A 27,910-nucleotide genomic window follows, 5' to 3' on the forward strand; every position below is an offset into this window, starting at 1 on the left:
GCCACCACTTCAGGCCCGGACACGCTCTGTGTTCGAACCCTTGTACCCAGAGGTGCTTGACTGCCCACAGTACGTTGAGTGTGGGGCACTCTGTGGACACCATTCCTCTGTGCATAGCCAAAAGCCGTGCACAGCGGGGGGTTGGCACCTGTGGCAGCTTGCGTGCAAAGCCCCTGCTATGTGCGCCATTATGTGCCACACAGTACACCACCCATTTTAAAATGTCACTGGAAAATAACCCTGACTACCAAGAGCAAAACATGGCAGGTGGCGTGATTTATGGTGTGCGTTGTGTGTGTTGCAGGCAGTTGCCGAATTTCTGTGGTTTTGGGAGTTCAAGCCATAACCATAGCTCCGTTTTAACAGGTTTTTTTAATGTAGCGTACATAAGATTCAAATATTATACATCTTATACAGACATATGGCTGCAGTTTCCTTATCTTGGAATTTTCCCCTGGGCGCAAGACTGAATTTGGAAATTTGTTTACAGCAGTATCTCTGGGCGTCGGTAGAGGGCTTCGAGCAACGTCAGTTTCTTCTGTGACTATTTTACACGCCAACAACACGGAGCCACTTATAGAAACTGCATATGAAAACAGTATGCCAAAAAAAAAGACATCTTTGTATCAAATAAACACGAAGTCATAAAGAAAGGCATCAGAATGCCAAGCAAGGAATCATATAGGTAACAGGACCAGCAGTTCGCAGAACAGGGGAGGATGAGTGGGTCGTTTAGGAATCTGCGGCTGGATCCTGCCTCTACTAGATAGGGCATTACCAAAGGTTAGTAACTTATTCATCTGGTAGAGACATCTAGCCACAGATTCCTCATATTAGAATAGATACCCAAGCAACACTATCCCTGGAGGAGGGTCTGGAAACTGAACTCAAGAAAGATCCCTGAATAGGACTAGCCTGTGCATAATGAGATAAAGTGGCCAGGCTGTCTTAAGAATCATAGGTGAAGCAAAGAAGCTGCTCCACCAGGAGGACTATAGGAAGCTGGTTGGGAGCTGAAGTCTTCAAGACCTTGAGAAACATGTGTACTACATTACCCACAGCAGAGGAATAAGAAAGTGTCAGAGAACCCTTCGTAGAAACAATTATTCTGTGTAGTCCTGCCGAAGGTATTCACCCCATGACTGGACTAGTCTGAAGGACCAAGGACAACAGCCCATACCACTGATGAGGAATCTGCGGCTAGATCCTGTCTCCACCAGATAAGGTGTTACAGAAGGTAAGTAACTTGTTCATTAAAGAGTTAATTCGGTGGAAAAGCAAAAAGCAGATCATAAACCAGCATTGGCAAAACCAATACGTCTCGCCTATACAAGAGCTATTGACTTTTTCAATGTGTTTTAGCCATGTTGTAAAAACCAACGTGGCTGCTGTTCAACATGGCTAAAAGTTAGTGGCATAGAGGAGAGTGGCATGGAGTGTCGAAGAGTAGAGTGGAGAAGCGTAGAGTCGTGGAGTGGCATAGTGTTGTGGAGTGACATAGAGAGAGTTGGTTAGAATGTAGTGGAGTGGAGCAGAGGAATTGCGTAGATTGGCGTAGTGTGTTGCACAGTGTAGTAAAGTTGCGTAGAGGGAATTACGTATATTGGAGTGCGGCATCATAGACTGGAGTAGTGTGTCGCACAGTGGAGTAAAGTTGCATAGATGGAGTTGAGTAGAGTGTAGTCGCGTAGCGGGAGTTGCATGCAGTAAAGTAGAGTTGTGGAATGAGGTAGAGTGTCGTGAACTGGTGTAGAGTGTCGTCCAGTAGTGTCGTGGAGTGGTGTAGTGTCGTGGAGTGGTGTGTTGTGGAGTAGAGGAGAGTGGAATGGAGTGTCTTACTGTAGAGGTGAGGAGTTGCATAGATTGGAGTAGCATAAAGGGAGTTGTGTAGAGTGTTGTGGAGTGAAGTAAAATGGCATGAAGTGGGGCAGGAGGAAATACATAGATTGGAGTAAATTGTCGTAGAGTGAAGTGTCGTGGAATGGGATGGCATAGAGTGGAGTAGTGCGTTGCACAGTGGAGTAAAGTTGTATAGAGGGAGTTGAGTAGAGCGACATAGAGTGGAGTAGCTTAGAGGGAGTTGCATGCAGAGTAGTGTCGTGGAATGACTGAGTTTTGTGGAGTAGTGTCATGGAGTCGACGTGGAGTATAGTGTTGTGTAGTGGCATAGAGTGCCGTGCAGTAGTGTTGTAGAGTGGCATAGAGTGGAGTACAGTGGTGTGGAGTGAGGCAGAGGGAATTGCGTAGATTGGAGTAAATTGTAGTAGAGTGGAGTAGTTTGTCGCACAGTGGAGTACAGTTGCGTAGTGGGAGTTGAGTAGAGTGACCGAGTATAGTGGCATAGAATGAGTTGCATGCAGTGGAGTAGTGTGTCATGGAGTGGCATAGAGGAGAATGGCATGGAGTGTCTTAGAGTAACCTGGAGGGGCTTAGTGTGTTGTGGAGTAGCATAGACTGGAGTTGCATAGAGTGGAGTTGTGTAGAGTGTCATGCAGTTGCACAGTGCTGTAGAGTGTCGTGGAGTTAAGTGAAGTGGGGCAGATAGAATTACGTATATAAAGCTAATTGTCGTAGAGTGAAGGGTCATAGAATGGAGTAGTGTGTCGCACATTGGAGTAAAGTTGCGTAGAGGGAGTTGAGCAGAGTGACAGTGGAGTGGAGTAGAGGGAATTGCATAGATTGGAGTAGAACATCGTAGAGTGGAGTAAATTGTCATGGAGTGTTGTAGAGTTGAGTAAAGTGTTGTAGAGGGAGTGGAGTGGAGTGATGTGGAGTATGCATGGTGTGGTGGAGCACTGCCATTACAGACAACACATTTCAATTGAAATTACCATAACATTTGCACAGATATAGTTCTACTGAAATAAATATACAGCCCGATAATGATGGTGTGTGAAAATGGTATCGTATCACCTAGTAGCTGATAGAGACATCTAGCCGCAGATTCCTTAACTTACAATGTCCCAAGGCGTCCGACTGGATCCGGAAAAAACTTTTCTGCAGCACCTCTGCGCCAGGGGACGGCGCCACACGACCCTACCCTGACGTCGTCCAAGTACATGACGTCAGCGAGGTGATACAAGTCCCTCCCGGCGTGCTGACGTCAGTTTTCCTTCTTTTCCGCGTGCAACGCGGATCCGGAGTGAGCGGTTCCTCTGGCCTGTTTTCATGCTTTGTCGACGCTTCGTGTCGGGAAACAGTGTGCGATGCCTTCGGGCTTTAAAACTTGTAATTTCTGTTGGAGACAAATGTCCGCGATGGACCCGCATCTTATTTGTAAGTGGTGTCTGGGCAAGCACCATGACCCTACGGACTGCGAGGCGTGCCAACACCTGAAGCTCAAGTCTCGGCGCAAGCGCCGTATGAAGCTTGTCTCCGCGCGGTTGTCTAGGTCGGAGTCCTCTTGCCCCCAGGCTTCTTCAACAGCAGGTCCCTCCTGCCGTCGTTCGGCCTCTGTGGTCCAGGGCCGCCGTTCGCCACCTGGTAAGTCGAGGTGCTTGTCGCCGAGGTCTTCGACCTCCCCTTCTTCTGTTGTCGGGAGCTCTGGTTCCCTGAACGTTCCGGACGTGCAATCCCAGCGGTTGCCCTACCCACCCTTTCCGGGTGTGGGGGTGACTCAGGCCCAAATGGAGGTATACGTCGCAGCTTTGCAGGCCTCCCGTGGGCCCTCTACCGTCCCTGGGGCTTCCTCGGGGCCTCCGCTTCTTGTAGGCTCTTTGACAGACTCGCCGATGGGTTCTCCCTCGGCGCCAGTTGAGCCTCTACCCCCCAGGGATGTCAGAGATGTGGTACCGTTAGGGCGTGACCCAGTTGGGTCCCCCTCTGCAGTCCACGTGGAGTCGTTGGGGTGCGACCCGCCAGGGTTCCCCTCTATGACCCACAACGCCTCCACCGTGCCGCATAACCCCGCTGGGTTCCCTGCGGCGCCGCAGGTGGTTGCCGGTGCTCATAGCCCTGCTCTGAGCACACCCTAGGCTCCCAGTCAGGCAGTCGCCTCCATTGCTTTCTCCGGAGTCGGAGCCTGTTCATATGCCCCGGGACGGGCAGGCGGCTGCCGGTCCGGAGCTGGGGTCGGCGTCGTACCGGCGTCGTAGGCTCACCTCCTCGGCTCCGCCCCTGCTCCTTTCACCGGAGTCGGAGCCTAGCATGGATTAGGTGGAGTCGGCGCCAGGCCGGGCTTTGGGCTGCCAGTTGGTCCGTGTTCCACAGATTGCTATGTCTGGTCCCCTGACTGTGGGTTGTTTCTCGCTTTGGGTTCATACTGCCCGGTCGGGCACCCTTAAGATTTTTGTGTAAGCCACTTTGAGGTCTCTGTGGCCGTTTGCCTTCTGCGTTTTTCTACCTGCTTCAGCGGGTTTAACGTCCATGCAGTTTGCCCCTATTTCCCCTTTTTGGGATAGGGTGTGCACTTAGCGTGTTTCTTGTCCCGCTGCCTATTCCAATCAAATTGTTCAGGTTCTAGCTCTTATTTTTGGCACCTGCTCCTTCAGCCTTCCTTCTATGGGCTAGTCTGTTAGGCTCTGGTTGCATCTCTTCTGTTTTTTTAAACTGAAGTCAGTGTACTGATTGTGCGCCATTAAGCGGAGAGTGGTATTTCTTTCTCTATCTCTTTGCTCTAGTATATGGCTTAAGCCAAGCTACCTGCCCCCTTTTTAGGTCTCGCCTGACCCAGCGCATGCGCTGGTCTGGCGAGACTTTTAGTGAGGGCTTAAAAAAATGCTACCATGGCCGGCCTAGAACTTGAGTGCATCTGCGCGGGCGCTTTGATGTTCTCCATGAACCAATGCTTGTTTATTCTTTTTGTAATGCAAATACTTGTTTTTTATGGCACACAATACCAGTTAGGAAATTGCAGTTAAGCAAATGATAGCACAGTACCTCACTACTGGGAGCACGGATAGCCAGCCTCCTTTCTCTCCCCCCCCCCCCCCCCCTCCCCTTAGCCAGCATATCTTCAGGAATTCTGCAGAGGAAGAAGCTCGTCCTCCTCATCGTCATGAAATCCTTCCCCTGGAAACTCTTCAGAGTTCTCTGTGACCTGGGCTTCTCAGTGAAGCTGCACTTCAACCTGATGGCGCAGGTTCTCTTTGAGTGTGCGTGTGCTTCTGTGCTGATTACCAACCACGTTTCCTTTATTGAAATGTATAGGATCCTGGCGTCAATATTTTACATACTGCGCCTTTGCTCCTATCTCTCAACAGCAGGTACAGTTCCTGTTTTGTATAACATACATACAGCACTTCATGCTCTAATCAAGGAGCGTGCTATCTTCCATACCGCACACCCGACTTGGCTCCCACACGCCTGAGTGAAAGCTTTGTTCATTTATTACAGATGAAACGCTTATGCACAGTGCTATTTAACCTCACCTTGGAGGTGAAAAGATCCCTTCTTTCCTTCCACTAACTTGTCTGTGAGGATGCTTGCTCAGTCAGGGTTACTTCCGTTGCGCCTGACTCTCCGAGTCAGAAAGCAGTGTCTCAAACCGACCGCCACTATTTCCCCTTCCTTTTTTTCTGCTGTGCGCCTTTAAAATGTTACATTATCATTATGTGCACTTGAGTAATACACTAAGAATGCCATGCAGTCATTTGTGTTTAGTTACTCTTAGGCAATGCCTGATTCCAATTATTTAGAAAGATGTCGCAAGGTCAAATCCATGCAGTCTTCCATATCTTGCGAAACATTTATATAGCATGTCTTAACAAGCTCTAAACTCCCCCTAATTTCTAAACAAGGGCCCTTTTTGTATGGACAGCACAGGAGAGGTAGCCCCCCTGTTGACCGATTTATTGTGATTAAAAAAATGCCACAGCAGCTTCCTTTCCTCCCTTATTACAAATGACTTGATAATTGCCATGGTGCTGGTTACGCAAGTGATCGGCCCCGTTAGAATTTAATATTTAGTGGGAACATGTCATGTCCACTGCATGTTGTCCAGCGTATTTCACCCATGTATTTCACCTTCAGTAAGCAGGCAAGTTTGTTTCTGGTAGTTTAGATTGATGAGTGGGGTAATGTGAAAATTAGTCAACGGGTGGATGGATGTGTGTTTGCATTGATGGATGAATGAATTAGTGGCTGAGAATATGGTTAATTAATGAATTCTGAATGAGGGGTCCGCTCTCATTTTTAATGCCCTGCAGCTGCAACAGCAAATAGTAGTTGTAACGAAAACGGGAAATCTTTCAGGTGAAGGGCAAGATTTCACTTGCTTTTGAATCAAAAGCCAACCATGCAGTTTGTAAATGGCTTCCTGATGCAGATGCCAACTTTAAATCCCACTTCATGCCATCACACGAAGACATCTTGGAGGATGAAATGTGCTTTTCAAACTACATTTCTCATGCATAAAATAATTTCTTTTTAACATCTTATGGTTAGCTTCTATTACTTGTACCTGCAAAGTGTTCCTACATTCTGTGGGAAACATTTGCAAGTACTGCCTCAGGACACCTGCTCACAGCATGGCATGTGTTAACACTTCCTCCACTGAAACGGACTAAAAACAATGCTGCAACAATGGTGTGATGCTGGTCTCTAATATTTTTAATTTTGTGGTATAGATAATAGTGTGAGCTGTGTGTGTGTTTGTGCAATATATGTGTGTTTGAGTGTTGGCTCTAGACGTGCTGTGTATTGACACTGTGTAAAGTGTGTTTTTGTGTGTGTGACTGCGTACTGCGTGGTACATGGTTATGTTTCTGTGCGTGATACTGTGTGGTATTTAGTTAAGTGTACGTCATTTGTTGGAAACGCTCCTTTTTTGTCCACGTTAACCAGAATGATTTGCCGAAAAGCAAACAGTCTGAAATATGTTGTTTTTTTAAAAGTTGAACAGAGCAGTGAAATTGATTTTTAGAAAAATACTCCTGCATCCACTCTGCAGGCAAACCAGACAAGAATTTGCAATACAATAGGTCTCATATTTATGAGAGTTTGTTATTGACATTTTAAATGACAATGCCTTTTATTTATGTGTTTTTAAAACTGATAAATGAAAGACAATGTCATTTACAATGCTAATAGCTTAAACTCTCGCAAATGCGAGACTTATTTGCATTGCAAATGCTTGTTAATATGGGTATGGTGTAGCGCCATTCAGGCATTTTTAGGATATCTGCCATCCTGTTATTTCTGCACTTCCGAGCAGCTTGCGTTGCTGTCGGGCTGTTCCGCCACAGCCTCCCCCTCTTTATCCGTCACTCTGTTGCCGCATTGGATGCTTGGCGCTGTCTGTTAATCTGTCGCAGGCCCATCTCCCCTTTGGGGTATGGCTGTGGTATCAATCCCAAGTTAAGGAATCTGCGGCTAGATGTCTCTATCAGATGTACGAGTTACTTACCTTCGGTAACGATGTATCTGGTAGAGATGTTGTCTAGCTGCAGATTCCTTAACGCCCATCCAGCCTCCCCATTCTGTGAGGGCCTTGCCAAGTGGGGTTCTCCGCTGGTCCCCCTGTTACAGTTGGCATTGTTTCTTTCTCTCATAGGTGCTTACATTGTTTCGTCCCTTTGAGACTTGCCATAATTCCATTGACTCCCTCTCAAGGGTTTCTCTCACAATTCTACCGTTGTCTCCCTCTCAGAGGTTTCTTATCTGTAGAATGAGGCCTTTTCGATTGTCCTTCACCAGGAGATTCCTCCTCCTTTTCTTCTTCTCCTGCTGTCTTCCGCCTTCTCTGTTGGCTCAGGGTTCTGGGCCCCTCCACAGAAGTCTTCTTTGGGACTCTGTTCGCCTCTGTTTCAGACCTCCGTTACTACAGGGGCAGTGCCAGACTTTTCATTCTTGCGGTGGACTGTTGTTCTCTCTGTGCTCCGTTCTTGCTGGACGGCACAGTTCTGCATGGTACTGACCGTCTATTTTTGTCTGTTATTCTGCATGGTACTAACAGTCCGTTTGTCTGTTGAGATGTTCTTCCCTTCTTACACTAGGGAAGGGTCTTCGCTTAGCTTGCGAGGTTCTTTCTCACAGCTCTTTCACCTTATGTAGGTAGTGTCTAATTCTGTCCTTTACGGTGGTGTCTGCACTATCCTCCTTATTTATTTACGTATTTTCATCCATCGCACACTGTTCCCATACTTTCACAGATTTTTATTGGTGGCTCCGCGTTGTCGCGGAAAAGTTTCTCTGAAGAAAACTGACATCAGCGCGCCGGGAGCGACTTATATGACCTCGCTGATGTCACGTATGTGGACAACGTCTGGGCAGGGTCATGTGGCACCGTCCCCCGGCGCGCAGTGGTGCTGCTGCAAAGTTTTTCCGGATCCAGTCTGACACCTGGGGATATTCTAAAATAAGGAATCTGCGGCTAGACAACGTCTCTACCAGATACATCGTTACTGAAGGTAAGTAACTCGTACGTATTGATTTGTTTTGATCGTAAATCTGCATAGTTAATTTACAGATATCTACATTTTGTTGTGTGCTAGAAAAAAACCTTTCCTTTCACAACTCTAGTGGCCAGCTAGAATGTCGGATAAATGCTGTCACTTTCAAGCCAGAGAAAGAAAAGTAAACACCAAGTTCCCTTGGAAGACGGAGCCTTACATTTGACATCTGTCTTTGAATGCACAGCAAATGTGACAAGATAAAACAAAAATCTGAAAGAAACACGTTAGTTAGATTCCTCACCTTAGAATATCCCCAGGCGTCAGACTGGATCCGGAAGATTTTTCGTCAGCAATACACCTTGCGCGTCGCTAGGCGTCGCCTGCGGCTCCGCGTCCTTCGTCGGCGTCGTGCGCCGGAATGACGTCGTCAGAGTACTTAGACGCCGCCCTCACGCGCTGACGTCAGTTATTCTTTTTTCCGCGCCAGTAAGCACAGATCCGGGAGAGCTACCCCTTTAGTCACTTTTTGACTAACTTTTTTCGATCCTTTTTGATCTTGTCTCAACTCTGGTGCCGGTAGGATGCCTGGTTTTAAAGCCTGTGCTGACTGCAACCGCTTGATGTCGGTTACGGACCATCACTGCCGGTGCCTTTACTGCTTGGGCCTCGACCACGACGCGGAGTCGTGTTCGGACTGCAAGGCCCTGACCTCGAAGGCTAGACGGGAGCGGTCCCGTAAGCTTCTCGAGCTTCGCCACTCGGCTCCGCGCCCCTCTCGATCCCGGTCCAGGAGGAGGTCCAAGGATCGGTCGCGGAGCCGCAGCCGACGTCCTCATCGATCGTCTGGCTCCAAGTCTTCGGGTAAGTCTAAGCACTCCAAGAATCGACACCGCTCTTCGGACTCCCCTCGCCGGTCGCGCGACTCGGCCGAGGGTCAGGGTGGTTCCAGCGCAGGCGCCGCGCAAGTCCCCATACCCGCCGGTCCCTGGGACTGACGCGACGCCGGCGGAAGTCAGTGCCTTCCTCTCGGCCATGAGGAACCTGGCTCTGCCGTCGATGCCTGCTGGCGCGCCTTCGGGCCCCGCGGACCTGACTGGGCAACCTTGCCTGCCGGCGGCTCCGGCGCCGTCGACGGCTCCGGCCTCGACGCCGCAAGTGCCCGAGGGACCCGTTCCCGAGTTCCCGCCGACGCCGGTCGACCTCGTCACGCCTCCTCCTCCGCCGGCGTCGACACCGGTACCACCTCCGACGCCAGCTCCACTCGGCATCGAGCCCCAGTTCAGCCCCGCTCCGGGCCCGGCGCCGTTACGGCGTCGATGGACGCCGCGTTCGGCGCCGCTGGAGACACATTGTCTATCGCCCGACTCCGATCCTTCCTCCTGCATACCAGGAATCGGATGATGGGGGCGAATGGGAGGGATCCGAGGATCCTACGGCCGTTCAGGCTCAGCTGTCACAGGACTGGGCAGATGAACTGGGGGAGGCCAGTGGTCTGGATACCTCTCCAGACACTGGATTCATCTCTCCTCCGACTGTGGCTTCGGAGGAGGGTGCTGCTTTCTCTGTGGTGCTGCGCAAGGCGGCCGCAGCCCTTGGGCTCTAGCTACCTGCCGTGGCTGTGAGGACTAACGTCCTCACTGAGGTGCTTCAGTCTGCAGCAAGCTCCACTGAGCCTCTGCTGCAATTCAATGAGGCCCTCATTGACGTTCTGCAGGGCACCTGGTCCAAGCCCTCCACAGTTCCTCCTGTGGACAGGAACGTCGCCAGGCGCCACCGCCCTGCTCTGGGCGACCCCAGTTTGCTGTCCCAACACCCTACCCCGAGAGCCTGGTTATCCAGGCCTCTACCTCCCAATCCTCCTTCCCGACCGCTCCGCCGGACCGGGATTCCAAGAGACTGGAACAGTTTGGCAAAAAGCTGTTCTCCTCCCTTAGTTTGGGCCTGCGGTCTTTGAACACCGCCTGTCTCATGGACCGTTATTCCCACTCTCTGTGGGATACGGTGGAGGACGTGCTGCCCCTGTGTCCGGAGGAGGTCCAGACACGACTTGCCCAGGCACTGGCCGATGGGAGGGATGCAGCGCAACATGCTATCCGATGTGGGCTTGACACTACGGACTCGCTGGGTAGGGCGATTTCTAGCACAGTGGCGCTTAGACATCACGCCTGGCTGTGGTCCACGTCCTTTTCGGGCGATGTCCAGAGCACTCTCATGGACATGCCCTTTGATGGCACTCGCCTTTTTGGCGAGAAAGCGGACAGTGCGCTAAATCGCTTTAAGGACTCCCGGGCTACGGCCAAGTCCTTGGGCCTCTCGACCCCGCGGTCGCAAACTTCCGCCTTTCGCCCCTTTCGTGGCCAAGGAAGGGGTGCCTCCTCACGTACGCCTAGCCACCAGCCGCAGAACCAACCTGCGCGCGGTCGCGGACGTGGTTTCCGCCGAGGCGGTTCTGGAGGACGACGCGGTCAGCCCACATCCACCCCGGCAGCATCCGCCTCAAAGCCTTCCTAGTCCGAGCTTTCAGGCCCATTCCACGCCAGTGGGCGGCAGAGTTCGCCATCACCTGCTCCACTGGCGGTCCATCACATCGGACAGGTGGGTGCTGCAAATCGTCCGAAGAGACGACCCCTCCAGCCATGCCACCGCAGCACCACCATATCTCGGGGGATCATTTGAATCCACGAGGAAGTTTCGGCCCTCTTGGCCAAGGGGGCCGTCGAGCGCGTTCCGAGCCCAGAAGTAGGTCGTGGTTGTTCCCACTACTTTCTGGTTCCCAAGAAGGGCAAAGGGGGCCTACGCCCTATCTTGGACCTCCGGAACATCAATGCCTTCCTCCGGAAGGAAAGGTTCAAGATGTTAACTTTGGCTCAGGTTCTAGCTGCCCTAGACCCTGGAGACTGGATGGTAGCGTTGGACTTGCAGGACGCATATTTCCACATCCCTGTCCTGCCGGCCCACCGGCGTTAACTGCGTTTCACGGTGGGTCAAGAGCACTTTCAGTTTACCGTGCTCCCCTTCGGCCTCACCAGTGCCCCTCGGTTGTTCACGAAAGTGATGGCGGTGATCGCAGCTCATCTGCGCAGATCAGGGGTTCCGGTCTTCCCCTATCTCGACGACTGGTTGATGAAGGCGGGCTCGCCCCAGGCAGTCGTCTCCCACCTCCTCCCACCGGATCTTCTGCATTTGCTGGGATTTTCCATCAACGTGCCAAAGTCACACCTGAGTCCCTCTCAGAAGCTCCTCTTCATCGGAGCGGTTCTCGATTCGGCGCAGTTCCGGGTCTATCCACCGGAACAGCGGGTCCGGGATATTCAGGCCCTGATTCCCATCTTTCGGCCTCTATCCTGGGTTTCGGTCAGGCTAGTGTTGCGGCTTCTGGGGCTGATGGCCTCCTGCATCCTACTAGTGCATCACGCAAGGCGGCGCATGCGGGCTCTGCAGTGGGACCTGAAGTTTCAGTGGGCCCAGCATCACGGCAACCTGTCCGACCATGTCTTGATCTCGGAGGGCACTGCACAGCAGTTGCAGTGGTGGCTCACGGACCGCGATTGGGTCACGGGCAAGAGCCTCTCCCTTCCCCAACCGGAGCATGTCGTAGTGACGGATGCGTCCCTCCTGGGATGGGGTGGCCATATGGGAGAGGCGGAGATCAGAGGCCTCTGGTCTCCGGCGGAGTCTCGCCTCCACATCAACCTGTTGGAGTTGAGAGCGATCCGACTTGCACTGAAAGCCTTCCTTCCCTCTGTCAGGGGAAGTGTCGTGCAGGTGTTCACGGACAACACCACCGCCATGTGGTATTGCAACAAACAGGGCGGGGTGTGGTCGTGGACCCTTTGTCAGGAGGCTCTGCGCCTCTGGACGTGGCTGGAACACCAGGGCGTCACCCTACTGGTTCAACATCTGGCGGGCTCTCTGAACGCCAGAGCAGACGAACTCAGCCGCCGGTGCATGATGGATCACGAATGGCGTCTGAACTCCGAAGTGGCGCAAGGTCTCTTTCAGCAGTGGGGAGAGCCTTGGTTAGATCTATTCGCCACCGAAGAGAACGCGCAATGTCAGCAGTTCTGCGCGTTGGAATTTCCAAGGCGGCACTCGCTCGGCGACGCTTTTCGTCACGAGTGGAGTTGCGGTCTGTTGTATGCCTTTCCGCCTATACCACTTCTGCCCAGAGTGCTGAAGAAGATCAGGCACGACCGGGCCCAAGTCATCTTGGTGGCCCCGGATTGGGCACGAAGGTACTGGTATCCCGAGCTACTCAGTATGTTGACCGATCCTCCGATACGTCTGCCCCTTCGGGAGGATCTTCTGTCGCAGCAGCAGGGGTCGGTCCTCCACCCAAACCTGTCCAGCCTCCACCTCCATGCGTGGAGATTGAGCGGCGGCAGTTGATGCCATTTGACTTGCCTCCTGAAGTCTGTGATATCATTCTGGCAGCCAGGCGTCCCTCCACAAAGACGGTATAAGCCTGCCGGTGGAACAAATTTGTGGCATGGTGCACAGCAAAGGCTGTGGATCCCCTTTCCGCCCCTCTTTCTGAGGTTCTACTCTTTCTTCTTTCTTTGGCCCGGCAGGGCTCTGCCCTGGGCACCTTGAAAGGTTATCTTGCTGCCATCTCTGCCTTCTTGCGGCTTCCTGATCAGCCTTCTCTTTTCAAGTCCCCTGTAGTTACACGCTTTCTAAAAGGCATTACTCACACGTTCCCTCCTGTCCCTTTTGTAATGCCTCAGTGGGACTTGAATCTTGTTCTCACATTTCTAATGTGCGCTCCCTTTGAGCCTCTTCATAATTGTCCTCTTCGTCTGCTGACGCTTAAGACTGCTTTTCTGGTAGCCATCACCTCGGCTAGACGGGTGAGTGAGCTCCAGGCTTTATCCTCAAAGCCTCCTTTTCTCTCTGTTCATCCGGACAAGGTTGTCCTTCGGCCTCGTCCCTCCTTTCTTCCGAAAGTGGTGACCCCCTTTCATCTTGGGCAGTCTGTCACCTTGCCCACCTTCTTTCCGCCTCCGCATCCTTCCAAAGAAGAAGAGAGGCTCCACCGTCTGGACCCAAAACGTGCGCTCTCCTTTTATCTGGACTGCACAAAGCAGTTCCGGGTGGACGACCAACTTTTCGTTGGATACGTGGGTGCTAAGAAGGGGAAAGCTGTGCACAAACGGACCATCTCTCGGTGGGTCGTTTTGTGCATCAAAATTTGTTATTCCTTGGCAAAAAAGGACCCTCCTGTTGGGCTGTGCGCCCATTCCACTCGGGCCACGGCGGCTACTACTGTTTTGAGACGGGGTGTCCCTTTGCAGGACATCTGTCAGGCGGCAACGTGGGCTTCGCTACACACGTTTGCCAGGCATTATTGCCTTGACAGCCAAGTCCGGAGGGATGGCTTCTTTGGCCGTTCTGTCCTACAGGACTTTCTGGTGTGATCTTGGTTCGCAGACCCACCACCGGGGATGGTATTGCTTGGGTATCTATTCTAAGGTGAGGAATCTAACTAACGTGTTTCTTTCAGATGAACAAGTTACTTACCTTCGGTAACGATGTATCTGTAAGAAACATTAGTTAGTTAGATTCCTCACCGACCCACCCATCCTCCCCGTTCTGCGAACTGACATCTAGGGTTAAGGTTATCCTTTTCAGGCCCCTAGATTTTATTTTTGGCACCAGTGTCGGTCTTTGCATGGCTCTGCGTTCCTGGCGCGGAAAGCTATGTACAAGAACTGACGTCAGCGCGCGAGGGCGGCGTCTAAGTACTCCGACGTCATTCCTGCGCACGACGCCTAGCGACGCGCAAGGGGTATTGCTGACGAAAAATTTTCCGGATCCAGTCTGACGCCTGGGGATATTCTAAGGTGAGGAATCTAACTAACTAATGTTTCTTACAGATACATCGTTACCGAAGGTAAGTAACTTGTTCTTTAAAACCCTGTTTACTGAAAGCCAGCACTCATGGAAGAATACAGTATACAGACTATGCTCCACAGGAGGGACTAACTGAAGCTGAACAGCCTAAAACAAAGCCAGCAAATAGAAAGCAAGCAACTGTGAGTTACAAAACACAAAGCCAACGGTAAGCAATGGGCAGAATGAATGCATTCCCAGGGAGGCTTTCAGAATGTCCTCAAAGTCGTTAGCAAACCAGACCGCTTTACTGTCTGGTAGGTTTCAACCTAAAAAGGAAAGTGAAAAGTGTGTAAAGAAAAAAATGTAATATGACTTAAGTCTTCATTAAAACCAAGAAAGGGTTTGTACTTCATCACACTTTGTGTGATTCTTAAGCACAGGATTTGAGTGGAAGTGGAAAAAAAGTAGTGAGTAAAGGCCCTCCTACCCTAATGGGCATGCACATCTCAAGGGCTGCTTAGTCACCATCCTATGGCTTAACTTGTCCATATGTCTATTGCTATACATTGTGTAATTTCTTTAGTACCTGCAGAAACACATCTAGTTTTTAGAGGCAAATCAGTGTTTATAATTCGAATGAATCTTGGTGAGACCACAGAGAATCGAAATGGATAAACTTAACTATTTGGAAAATGTTTTAAAAATAAGTTGCATCGATGTGAGGATTTTTTTTTATCTAAGATGGATCAAATTGTGTGCTGGAGGGATTGTCCACATAAGGTATTTTATTTCAAACGTTTGATGTACAGATTACTTTAAGGTTGGATATGTGCCCCTAATGACCATCATTCTGACTATTAAGAAGACCTTGTCCAGATTGCGCCTTGTGTTAATTCTTTGCAAAATCAATTGTCCTTTCTTGGACATATGTACAACTTCTAAATCCATAACACATGAAGAAAAGGCTCCCTCTGCCTTCTATCCAGATCATCAGATTTAATGTCAAAAAGGCAAAGCATTATTTAAAGGAGATATCTGATTATCTATTTTACAACAACCTAAAATATTGGTACACAGGTAACATATTTTTTGCTAACTGCTAATATGTATATTTGTTTTTATTACAGCCATCTGCCACAGCTGGAGGCCCCAGGCTCGGACGATTTGGTGCGAGAAAGTATCCAACTCTGAAGTAGAACCTGCCTACTTTCATTTGCGACTTTGAGACATTTCATACTATGCCAGTGGCACAAAACCAAGACTTTGTACTTCAAATGTCTATACTATATTCTGAAGATCCGATAGCAGCAATCTAATTGACCTTCTTCTATCTTACTGGGCTTTAAAACTGGTAAACTGTCAACAGATACTATTGCCAAAAAGAGGAATCCATGAAGTCTGGTTTAAGAAGCTGGTCAAGAGGGATTAATCTTTGTGTGACATATAGTTGGTGTCAAGGTTGTAAACGGCTAACCTGCAGCCAAAGCAATTGAATTGTTGCTCCGTTTGATGAAAGCAAGAGTAACAAAAAACTGTGAACATTTTATTTAACTGATAAGTTTTATGGAGAACCTGATTTCTAAAAACTAAACGATTCGCTCTTTGTTAATCACCTGTACAATTTTGTTCCTGAATGGCCATTTCCTCTAAACATCCATTTTGTGGACTTGAGTAGGCCTCAAATCGTCTTTGGTGGAAAGAACTTGCAATCGCTCATGTCATTCACTAGAAAATAGCATCTTCAAAAAGCCATTTCCTTAAGGTGATTGAGGCATATATTCTGCTCCGCAACTCTCCTAAAGAAGTACAATATTTCTGATTATAAAACTGTGACTGTACTGCAAGAAACCTAAAAATTAATCCGAATGAAACTAAGTATGTATGTAGAAAGTTGTATAGGCTGGAAAAAATCCTTCTGTATAATAGGCAAAGCTTAATCCTTCTGATGAATGTGATTTTTTTAAGTGCAATATGGTATGCTTTTTCTGTCAATCTGTAATTAAGGTGGCAACAGCTTGAATTGTTAGTAAAGAAAATTTACTGTCCAACCAGAGCGCTGGAATCTTAGTTTAAATTTGCCTGTACCTTAGCTGCTTAACTTTGAGGTCTTAATGGAAAACATGTGATAAGCTTCTGTTGGATGGGCAAAACAGTAATTTTTCAAAAATCTCAAATACTAGGTTTTATATAGGATGCAGTTAAAACTTGTACCATTAGCACTGGCTCAATCGGAATCTAAAATAAGTACCATTTTGAAAGCGTGTACAAGTCTCTGAAGATAGTGTTTATGTGGAGTTTGCCTTTGAAGACCAAGGAGGATCCTTTATACAATATAAAGAAACCAAAGGGGAGTGCGCAATTTCATTGCTGCTTTTCTTTCAGTAACTCAATTTAATCTTACTATCTGGATATATGTAAACGTCACTTCATCATACATCTTCATTGACTTTAAGTGGTAAAGTGAGCTTTTTCTACTTGCTTCTTAAGCGGAATGATTTGGGAGTATTCCAGAACTGCACAGTCTTTATTCCACAAACCAGATTTTGAAAGATACCACCCTTGGATATATTCCTGTTGAAAGCCTGGTCACATCTTCAGTCTCCTAAAGTTCAGCTGTGGCGCTGAATTCCTTCATCACAGACTGCCAAACACCTTTTAATTCAAAAAGGCTTCCTCTTATACGGAAGTTGCTATTTTTCCTACAAGTGTTAGATTTGACACTGTAAATTCTTAAATAAAATATTTTGCGCTCTGAAGCACTTTCAAACTGATTTCCTGTTTTTATTTCAAAATACTTTCTCTAGCACTGCCTATCAAGCGCTCTGAAGCACTTTCAAACTGATTTCCTGTTTTTATTTCAAAATACTTTCTCTAGCACTGCCTATCAATTGCGGTACGTATCCTTTATTTGCTATTTTTCTCAATGTTTCAGCAAGATGAAATTCTACTTAAACTGTACATTTGCAACTCTGTAAAAGGACACATCCTTTGACCAGCCCCATCAAACTATGTGGAGGACAAATTGAAGTAGAAAGTGATGGTTGCTTCCCCCCCCTCCCCCCCCCCCCCCTTCATTACTGGCTATTTCCAGTAGAGTTTATGCAGGGGGTCGACAAAATGTGAGGCCTGCTTTAACCAAATGAAAAATAAGAGCTCAAGAAAAACAATTTCCTTTCCAAATCAACATAAATGTCAAACAGTTTGATAGCTTTAGTAGCTGAAAACAGTTTGGTGGTTAATATTCATAGCCCGAAGTCCCCACCCTTCTCATTCTAGACAATTATACAATTGAAGCAGGTGTTAATAGTGAAGGCAAATCTGATGCAAGTTCATTATGAAGCTAAAGTGAATTTTACATGTTGGTGATCAGGAAGCAGAACTGTGTTTTCTCTTTTGCTACCATTTAAAGCCATTACTTGCAGGTAAAGTGGAAGGAGTACACTTTTCTTAATGTACTGCTTTTTTATGGTTTGCAAGATGAAAAGTATTGGCCTGCACAATATTCAGAAGTTTATGCTTCTGGTGATTAACATATCTCAATATAGATATCGATATTCTTGTCAAACAATAGGGCTGAAGTGGGACTGTTTTTTGTGCACCCGGTCTTGAAAGATTGTGCAAGTATTGGAGGAGATGGGCTGCAAAGAAAGTGTTGGATGGTGAATGCATGGACCTGGGTCGTTTGGCTCAATTTAATCTGGTTTCCAGTGCTTTTTTTTATTAATCACTTCCTCTGTAATGTGTTTTGAACTTCCCATCAAGGGTTGTTGCCCTCTTGACTGTCATATTTTGGTATGGCCAGAGAAGTGTCCAGCAGGTCTTGGCATGTATTTTTGTTACGTTAATTTATGTGTTAATTACTTAACATTAACCTTCATTACACTGACTTATAATGGTACTTGTTATAATCCTCAGTTAGTATGGTGAGTTGCCATCGGAGACAAGCACCTAATTGTCTCTATGGCCATTTTATCTCCTCTGCATTTGGTAGGCTCTAAAAGACTCAGAGATGGAATAGGTATTCATCCCATAGCAGTACCCCATGATCATTTTCCACCCCACACATGCACATAATCCGTTTCCAACCCATCACTAGGAGAGCATGGGGTGTGTACGAGTCTCAAAAGCAGCAGTAGGGCTCCGTATAGTTAAGATTATGTACAAGCAGCCTGGACATTACCACTTCATATTGCCGCCTTGTTGCACTCTTTAATTATTGAAGCATAGACACCAATGTGTTGCTTTTTCCACATATGATTATTTTTTAATTTTTTTTTTAGAATGTTGCAGCAACTAAGTAACACTACTAGGACAGACGTTATGAATGATACTCTGAGTCTCAATTATTTTTATAGTGTTATTAGGAAACCAAGGAAACGCACTAATGAGCATGGTCTAAATGAACAAATTACTTTCCTTCGGAAACATTCTGCTAGATGGCATGTGTGGCTATAGATACACATGCTCTGCATACTCCTATCTAGTGTTGGTTTTCTTAAAAGAAGTCATTCGAGTGTCGTCTCCTCTCGGTGATATTATGGATGGGCATTGACTCCATTGTTAAATTGTTTTCTCTCCACTGTCTGTTTCAGACGTGTGTGCCTTCGCTCTGTGCTTTGACTCAGTTTGGCTAGATTCTTCGGTCCTTTACTGTCCTCAATTGTATTGTTACTCATTCGCGCTTTCAGCATCTGTGTTCGTTTGGAAAACTCGTTAATTCAAATTTTTTCGTCTGAGAGCCCTTTGGGGGACCGCCATTTTGTGCCTACCTTCAGCATCTTACAAGCCCCTTTAAATAAGTGTTGCTGGTAATGGAGCGCCCCCCTTTAGTTTCTGCTTGCATTCCCATGTGAAATACCTGCGCACAGATCAATACCTTATATGTAATCCATGTCTTTCACCGGATCACAAAGAAGTTAACTTAGACGAGTGTAAGTTGTTTCGGTCGTAGAAAACCCTACAGGACCAGCGGGCTTGTCATCTCAAAATGTCACAAAGGGCCACAGACGACACTCCAGACATCTTTGGTGAAGAGCACGCTCAAGAAGAGCAAACCATTGAGGAATAAGAATCCTTCTACATCGAGGACAGCACTGGTTCCGACGACGGGGTAGACCTGGAGATGCATGAAATTGCATCTCCCCAGCGCACGAGTAATGTGATCCCTGACCCTGCTCCTCCATCCAAGCTGACCAAAAAAATCTTCGACTTCAGCACTCCCACTATTAGAGGTCACCATACCACCACTGCCTTCTGTCTTTGCTCTGATACCAAAAACTGTTTTGGTTCGGATCCCACTACACCAAATGATCCCAACCTGTACCCAATTCGTCCTTCCCCCTTATGAGGACGCAGTGATCAGTAGGTCAGTGCGAAAGCAGCAGCTTTCCATAATGTACAGCTCCACAAGGAACTCGAGCAGGATTTTTTGACACTCTACCATCTACCCACAGGAACCCACCGTATCTGCTTATGTTACCAGGCATGATGAGACATGCAGACAATATCGTTAAGGACCATGTAAGGTACAGACTTATCACCACTATGGGTAGATAAAAAAATATATGGCGCACCATCAGACCCTTCATATATTCGGAGTCAAGTGCCACCAGATCATATAGCAACAACTACTGCACACAAGAGGGCACATTTCCAGGCTACAGGGGATACCCTCCCTCCAGAAAAAGAAAGCAAGCACATAGAGAGGAGAGAGAGGGTTGCAGCGCAGGCTGCCAACCGTTGGCGTATCGCCAATTTCTCAGGCCTTCTTGGCCAATTATTACAGAGCCTATTGGGACGAAATGAAGGAGCTCCTCCGGGTCCTCCCTAAAGAATATAAAGGGGCCAACTAATTGTTACAGAAGGGCAAACCATTAACAACACTTGACGCTGCGGATACTGCAGCACGGGGAATAAACACTAGCGTTCTGATAAGGCGACGCACAAGACGTTCTGGCTTTAAGCAAGACGTCCAACAGGTGGTTATCAACATGCCGTTCAACAAGGAACATCTCTTTGACTCACAGGTAGATTTTACCTTAGGAAAAATGAGAAAAAGACACTGATACGGCCAAAGCTACGGGAGCTCTATAAACTACCTCTCCCAGGGGCACTTTTTCGTCGCCCAAGCTACAGCTGTACATACAGGTCCACATCCACAGATGCTTCCACCTCCCAACAAAAACAGCCTCAGACCTTTTACACTAAAGGTTACTACCGAGGCTCACTCAGAGGCAACAATAATAAAGGTAGGAGTAAGGGCGCCTCCTTTCTAGGAGCAAAAGACTCTGCAAAACAGTGACTACCCATAATTTCCCTCCTACCACACAACACCTGTTGGGGGCAGGCTTCAATTTTTCCACCCAGTCTGGCATACCATCACTACAGACAAATGGGTGTTAGCCATTATCCAATATGGCTATTGTCTGATGCTCATTACCACACTGCCCAACATTCCACCTTGCATACACATGTTATCACACGACCATCAAACACTATTCAGGCAAGAGGTCCAAGCCCTTCTCCTCGGAGGGGCCATAGAAGCCAGTTCCACTACAACAACAGTGTCTCAAAGACCAATCTTAGATCTCAAGACTCTAAACAAGTGCATCCTATCAGAACACTTCCATTTGGTCGCTTTACAGGATCTCACTCCCATTCTTCAACAGGGCGACTTTATGGCAACATTAGACCTAAAGGACGCTTACCTCCACATACCAATACACCCTGCTCACCGCAAAAATTAGGATTTGTGATACCAGGCAAACACTATCAGCTCAAAGTTCTTCTATGTGGGGTGACTACCGTACCTTGAGTATTCACAAAATGCCTGCCGGTGGTCACAGCTCATCTGCGAAGACAAAATGTTTATGTATTCCCCTACTTAGACGATTGGCTTATCAAAGCCAGTACACATTAGTAGTGGCAACAACACACTCGAATGATAATAGATCTACTTCACAGCCTAGGGTTCACATTCAACATTCCCAAGTCTCACCTCCAACCTCTACAAGTTTAACCTTACTTGGGAGTAATCCTAAACACACTGTTAGGATTAGCTTACCCCAATCCCACTCTGATTCAGAACTTTTAGGCAACCTTGCCCAAGGTCCAGACAAACCACACACTCAGTGAGCGTGGTTATGCGTCTGCTAGGTATAATGACTTCCTGCATTGCCATAGTTCCCCATGCAAGGCTACATGTGCATCTCCTGCAGCAATGTCTAGCTCACCAATGGTCTCAGTCACAAGGTCAACTGAATGATCTAGTGTTGATAGACCGCCACAATCCTCGTTCTCTGCAATGGTGAAACACCAACAATTTGTTGAAAAGGCAGCTGTTTCTTGACCCTGTTCCCACATCACTCTCACCACAGTCGCATTTCAGACGGGTCTTTGGAATCAAGACATCAATCTCTACACATCAACTACCTAGAGCTTCAGGCAATCTACTTAGCACTGAAAGCTTTCCTTCCTCACCTGTCTCACAAGGTTGTACTAGCCCGGATGGATAATATGAAAGCCATGTGTGATCTCCAAGAAACAGGTGGGAAACGCGGTCTTCAGAACAATCATTTCTCTCTCGGACTCTATGGAACTGGGCTCTACATTACAACATTCACCTGTTGACGGAATACCTTCTGGTAACAGACGACTTTGGAGACCAACTCATCTGGATGCAGGAACAAGTCCACAAATGGGAACTCCACCCACAAGTCTTCCTGCCATACATCCAAAAGTAGGGATTCCCTCAGATCGACCTTTTCGCCACAGCAGAAAATGCAAAATGCCCACACTTCGCTTCCGGGTTCCCACACCCACTATCCAAGGGCAATGCACTATGGATAAGTTGGTCAGGGATATTTGCCTACGCTTTCCCTCCTCTCCCACTTCTTCCCTTCCTGGTTTGGAAGCTCAGGCAAACGTCTCCTACAATGAACCTGGTAACTCCCACATGGGCGCATCAACCTTGGTTCACAACACTCCTAGACCTCTCTCTGGTTCCACATGAGAAGCTCCCCAACAGGCCAGACCTTCTCATCAAAATCGGAGCCAAATTAGGCACCCAGATACAAACTCTCCACTTAGCAATTTGCCTCCTGAAGCATTAGAGTTTGGCTACCTTGACTTACCACCAGAATATTAATATCTTCAAGGAAGCACTCAGACCCACCATTAGAGCCTGTTATACAGCAAAATGAAAGTGATCTGTTTGCTACTGTCAATACAAACAATTTAATCCTCTAAGACCTATGGTGCAAGACATTGCTCCCTTACAAAAGGCACATTTTAGCATACACTTCCATATGGTTACATCTCACTGTAATTTCTGCCTACCTCCAAAATAGACCGCATCATCTGTCAATGTTCAAAATTCCAGTCATCGTATCCTTCATGGAAGTACTCAAACGCGTTATTCCACCAGGGGTTCCTCCTGCACCTTCCAGGAACCTTAACATTGGGCTCACCAGACTCATGGGTCTCCCATTTGAGCCCCCTACACTTATGCCCACTTCAGTTTCTTTCGTGGAAAACTGCATTCTTAGCTGCCATTACCTCACTCAGGGGTGTTAGTGAGCTCCAAACTTCAACCTTAGAAGAACCCTTCTTTCAAATACATATAGAACAAGCATTGGCATAGCCAATAGGTCTCGCCTTTGGGACCTTATAAGTGTTTAGCCATGCAACGGTTGATGTTTTTGCACCAAGGATATTGTGCTGCAGAACTAAATACTTATAAGGTCCCAAAAGCGAGACCTATTGGCTATGCCAATGCTTGTTGCTTTTGAAAATCTGGTCACCCTATGTAATGCCACATCCTGGATAGACAGAGGGAGGGAGAAGCCATATTACACAGCCTGGATGGTTATGGGCTCAGGGTTCCAAGGTGACCTCAAGCCAGAGCCAGGCTTCAGGCTCGAGCTTTCAGTGGCTCGCCCACCTCTACTGGGGCAAACACTAGGAGTACAATTCGTCGTCATAATCTCGTCTGCCATTGCCCTGATCAGAGTAAGGAGGCATCACATGATGTCCTCAGTGGCGGCCCCCGGGCGAGAAGCCGCCGCAGCTGTCTTTGGATGCCGGGACAGCAACATGTGGCAGAGACCCTGCCTGATCTGCATGGCACCCCGCAGGCTCGTGCACAGACCGGGCATCTTTCTACATTTTTACCATAACAAATACACCAGTGTGAGACCCCACACGGACAGACCATGCAAAAACAAATGCAATAAGTCAGTCTCGTTTTACCAACATGAAAGGTTTTCAACAGTATCCCAAAACGTAAAAAAGGTGAGATTTATGGAAGCCAAAGGTCACGTATTGCATTCCATGTGCACGTGGGAGGACGCAGCCTCGTTCTGCTAACACGTGGGTGAGTTTGCATCCTGGACCCCGGCTCAGCGGCATGCTGTGCATCCACACAGCACCCCTGTGCCCAGGTCCAGCTTCGTAGAGGGCGTGGAAGGACATGACTGACGACTCCACGGAAAGCCACAGGCATGTCGCAGTTTGGTTATGTAAGGATGGGACAGCAACCAGCTGTGGCCCGTTCATCACGTGCACTTGTATGGGGGAGGTAGTTATCAGATCAGGGGTGAGGGGTCTAAGAGCTGCTCGACACTTTACTAACAGGAATAGCACCGCTTCTAGAGGCCCGTACTGGTGAGCACCAAGGAGATGTGCCCAACTGGCCGGAGCTGCCGACTTTGGAACAAATGTGAACCAGGCATGATCAGATGCATTTTGGGAGCGGCCCATCCGTGATACCAGGCCTGCCTCCCCTCCTCTCCTGATGGTGGTCGAGGCATTCGGCCCCCAGCCCTAATCCCAGAGGCCCTGGGAGGGACCGAAGGAGACAGCCGGATCCACTTGGGCCCATCGGCAGAGATGAGGTGAGCCCTACCCGCGCACATACTACGGGGAGCAGACGTGACTGTTTGGCGTCTGGGACCCCGGGGACAGCTGGCTCTGGCGAGGACGCAACGCAGGCAGCACGGCGGCCTTGGCCGGCGTGGTACGCAGAAGGCCTGGTGGTGCGGGGAAGCGCAATTGGAGGGAGCGCGACCCCAGTGAGCCCCCAAAGACCAATGGCACAGACCCACCAGTGAAGGCAGTGGCTCGTTCGGAGGGCAGTGGAGCAGCAGATAACGGGCAGCCTGCGTAAACCCTGACTAAGAACTTGGCCTTTTCTGCGAGGGCCCCCCTGTGTGGACATCTCCTGCGGCCTCCTGTGAGGGTGGCAGCTGGGGCCCTCTGGCGGAGTGGTGTTGTTCGGGCCACATATACCCTGCGTGACTGCTGCTGGACTTCCGCACGGGACGTGGCGCTGCTCCCGGATGCCCCAGGTAAAGCAGGGAAAGAAAACGCCCATTGAAAGACCTCAACATACAGCCGGGGGTGCGCCAGGGTCCTGGCGAGAAACGTACAGGCGGATCCATCACCACCCGGGAGTCGTGGTACACCCCCCTGTGCCCGGGGGCGGCGACCCGGCTGATAGTCATGTCAGGCTCGAGGGGCCCAAAGTTCACCCAGAGTAACAAACTGGACAAATACACCTGGCCCAGGTCGGCCATGGCCATACATCAACCACACAAAGCGGGAGAGGACCCAGAGGCAGGAACCCCGGAACACACTAAAGGATGTATTGGATGCCATTGGAGGGATCCGCACGTCACTAGAGCAGAGGATGGACGCGATCTCCTCGGAAGTCATGCTAATCAGGGCAGATCTGGCCACAAACAGGGAGAAAGTCCAGCAATTGGAAATTACGACGGCAAGCCTTGTAGATGATACTAACAAGCTCCAGATAGAGATACGTGACCTCCAAGCATTTCGGAAAATAGCAGAAGGAAAGCTGGATGATAACGAAGGCCGCAGTAGGCGCAATAACGTACGCATCATTGGTGTTCCGGAAAGAGCGGAGGAACTGGCAGCAGACCTCTTCGTGGAAAGCCTGATTACCAAACACCTTCAACCCAAAGGCCTGTCTAATATTTTAGTTGTGGCGAGAGCCCATCTAGTACCAGGACGACGACCGAAGCCAGGAGCCCCGCCCCATACTGGCCAGACTCCTGAACTATAGGGGCAGGGACCTAATATTGCAAACTGCCAGAGTAGCTCCCCAATACGCCTGGAAAACTCGGAAATCAGCTTCTTTCCGGACTTCACCCAAGTAGTTCAATAACCGCGCAGATCGTTCCTGGGAGTCAAAAAACGGTTGTGAGACAAAGGCCTCAAGTACGCCATGTTATTTCCAGCGCGGCTCTGTGTGGAGGCCGGGGGAGAGACCAGGTTCTTTGAGACTCCAGAGGAGGCCTCCAAGTGGCTGGACGGTTGGGGAAACCCAGTGGAACACGGCTCACAACGGGAATAGGAAGCACAGCGACTCGAACAACGGACCTTGGGATTTTCTGGAGACCGGCTGAGGTGCAGGTTATCTCTCAGTCAAGTCCTATACGAGATATGGGATTTAATGTACCTTCGGGTAGCCAGCTGTCACCGGGGGTTTCTTTTACAATCATTACTGGGAGCGAGGGGAGAGTTGGAGGAGAGTATACCCCCCAATTTTCTTCATTTAGTCTAACTTAGCGGGCGACGGGCACTCTGCATAGTTGTAATCATGGGCAGAGTGCAGGGGAGCAGTGAGGGGGGGGGAAGTTGGGAGGGGTTTAAGTTTTGTTTCATGTTTACTAGGAATCAAGGCATCATGATCCGGCGACGCAGGCACATAGGTGATACGTGAATGTCTATTAATATGCAATGGGATAAAGGGTTCAAGTTGATGAGCTGGAACGTTAATGGGCTGGGGGACAAAGTTAAGAGGACTGTGGTGCTACAGTATATTAAGAGACACGCCCCTGATGCGATACTCCTTCAAGAGATGCATCTAGTGGGGAATTCCTGCAAAGCTCTCAACAGGTGGGGATACAGTTTGGTAGCACACTCTGGCTTTACCTCGGGATCGAGAGGGACAGGAATACTACTGAGGAACTCTTTTCCCCTGACAAATCTACATGGGTGGATGCCGGGGGGCGATATGTGGGCATTTCAGGCCTTTGGGAAGGGAAAATACTGACCCTCATGTCGGTTTATGTACCGCCAGCCCTCCAGGACTTAGCTTTTAAGGACCTGGGTTCCCTCCTGATGACAATCCTGGAGGGACTGTTAATAGTGGGAGGGGACCTGAACGCAGTAGTAGATGGTGCATGCGATAGAAACCCGCCAAGACAACTTCGCCCATCCAACAGTTGGTTACCAAATTTCCTGGGAGCTTTGGAGTTGCAGGATACATGGCGTTCACTACACCCCGGCACCTCTCAATACACCTTCTACTCGAGTGCACACAACACCCAATCCAGGATAGACTACATACTAGTCCCCCCCTGAACAATTGCAACACGTAAGAGAAGTCAGGCATATGGTGAGAGATATATCTGATCATTCCCCGTTGTGGATGCACCTAGTGGTGGGCCATCACAGAGTGGGAAGGGTGGCCCCCATCAACCCCTGGTATCTTCGCAACCCGGTTGTACACAAAGCAGTCCGTGCCTCCATGGAACACTACTTCCCTGAAAATGAGGGATCGGTGAGCTCGCACCAAACACTATGGGAAGCCTTCAATGCGGTTGTCAGGGGTCAAGCCCTCTCACAAATAGCGGGGGTGAGGAAAGAAAAGGTCAAGGAGGAAGAAGCGTTAGAGCTAGATAGCCTCCGTCTAGAAAGGGAGATGGCAGAGCAACCTCACCCAGATACCTTACACACTTTACTGTTAAAACAAGATAACTATAAGGCCCTTGTGACTGATAGGGCCAAATAACTGGGTAGGGAGACGCTGGGTAGAGTTTATGATCAAGGGGACAAGGCTGGGAAGTTAATCGCATGGCTAGATAAACAAAAACTGGCAAATAGCTTAGTACTGGAACTACTCGATAAAGACGCGCACGTAGTCACAGACCCTCAGGACATCGCAAACACATTCGCCCACCACTTCCAGCAGGTTTATGCTTCCCAGAACCACTACACAACACAGGAATCTCTCGATCTTCTTAGTGACATAACGCTGCCCAAGCTTTCAGAGTCGGAATTTGCGTATCTGGAGGGAGCCCTCACACCAGATGAGGTCGCACTGGCAACCAGAGGACTCAATTCAGGGAAGGCATCGGGCCCAACGGCTTACCGATAGAACTCTATAAACTAGGGACGGATATCCTTGCCCCTCACCTCTGTAATATGTTCAAGGAGAGTCGGGAGAATGGGGAGTTACCTCGGGATCAAAGAATCGCGACCTTAGTGATGATTCATAAAGACGGTAAAAGACGGACAGACTGCTCCTCCTAGAGACCGATCTCTTTACTGAACGCCGAACCCAAAATTCTAGCCAAACTACTCACTAATCGACTGATCAAGGTCATCAATAACCTAGTACATCCGGATCAATCCGGATTTATGCCTCAGCGGAACACAGCGCAAAACCTGCGCAGAATACACGGAGTGGTGGGGAGGGCGAACACAATACAGGAGGAGGCAGTCTTAGTATCCTTGGACGCCTCCATGGCGTTCGACAGGTTGGAATGGTAATACCTGTTTGCAGTTCTTGAGAAAATGGGTTTCGGGCCCCAATTTACCCGATGGGTACGACGACTCTACTCGAAGCTACTAGCTCAGATAGTGGTCAATAATAAAAAATCGGAGGTGTTCGAGTTGGGTAGGGGTACGAGGCAGGGGTGCCCGCTCTCCCCCCT

General features: G+C 48.9%; 1 protein-coding gene across 8 annotated transcripts in view; it reads left to right on the forward strand.

The window, feature by feature from the left end:
* SEC16A (SEC16 homolog A, endoplasmic reticulum export factor) overlaps positions 1-16,935 on the forward strand; it is a 559,433-nt gene extending 542,498 nt beyond the window's left edge. For all 8 annotated transcript variants that reach the window (XM_085612981.1, XM_085613007.1, XM_085613017.1 and 5 more), the window contains one exon: positions 15,296-16,935. In XM_085612981.1, the coding sequence (XP_085469107.1) occupies positions 15,296-15,364 (69 nt within the window). In that variant the 3' untranslated portion in view covers positions 15,365-16,935. The remainder of the gene's footprint in view (positions 1-15,295) is intronic.
* The last annotated feature ends 10,975 nt before the right edge of the window (positions 16,936-27,910 follow it).

Source organism: Triturus cristatus, chromosome 1_2, assembly GCF_964204655.1.
Source record: "Triturus cristatus chromosome 1_2, aTriCri1.1, whole genome shotgun sequence".
Classification (NCBI taxonomy): Eukaryota; Metazoa; Chordata; class Amphibia; order Caudata; family Salamandridae; genus Triturus; species Triturus cristatus.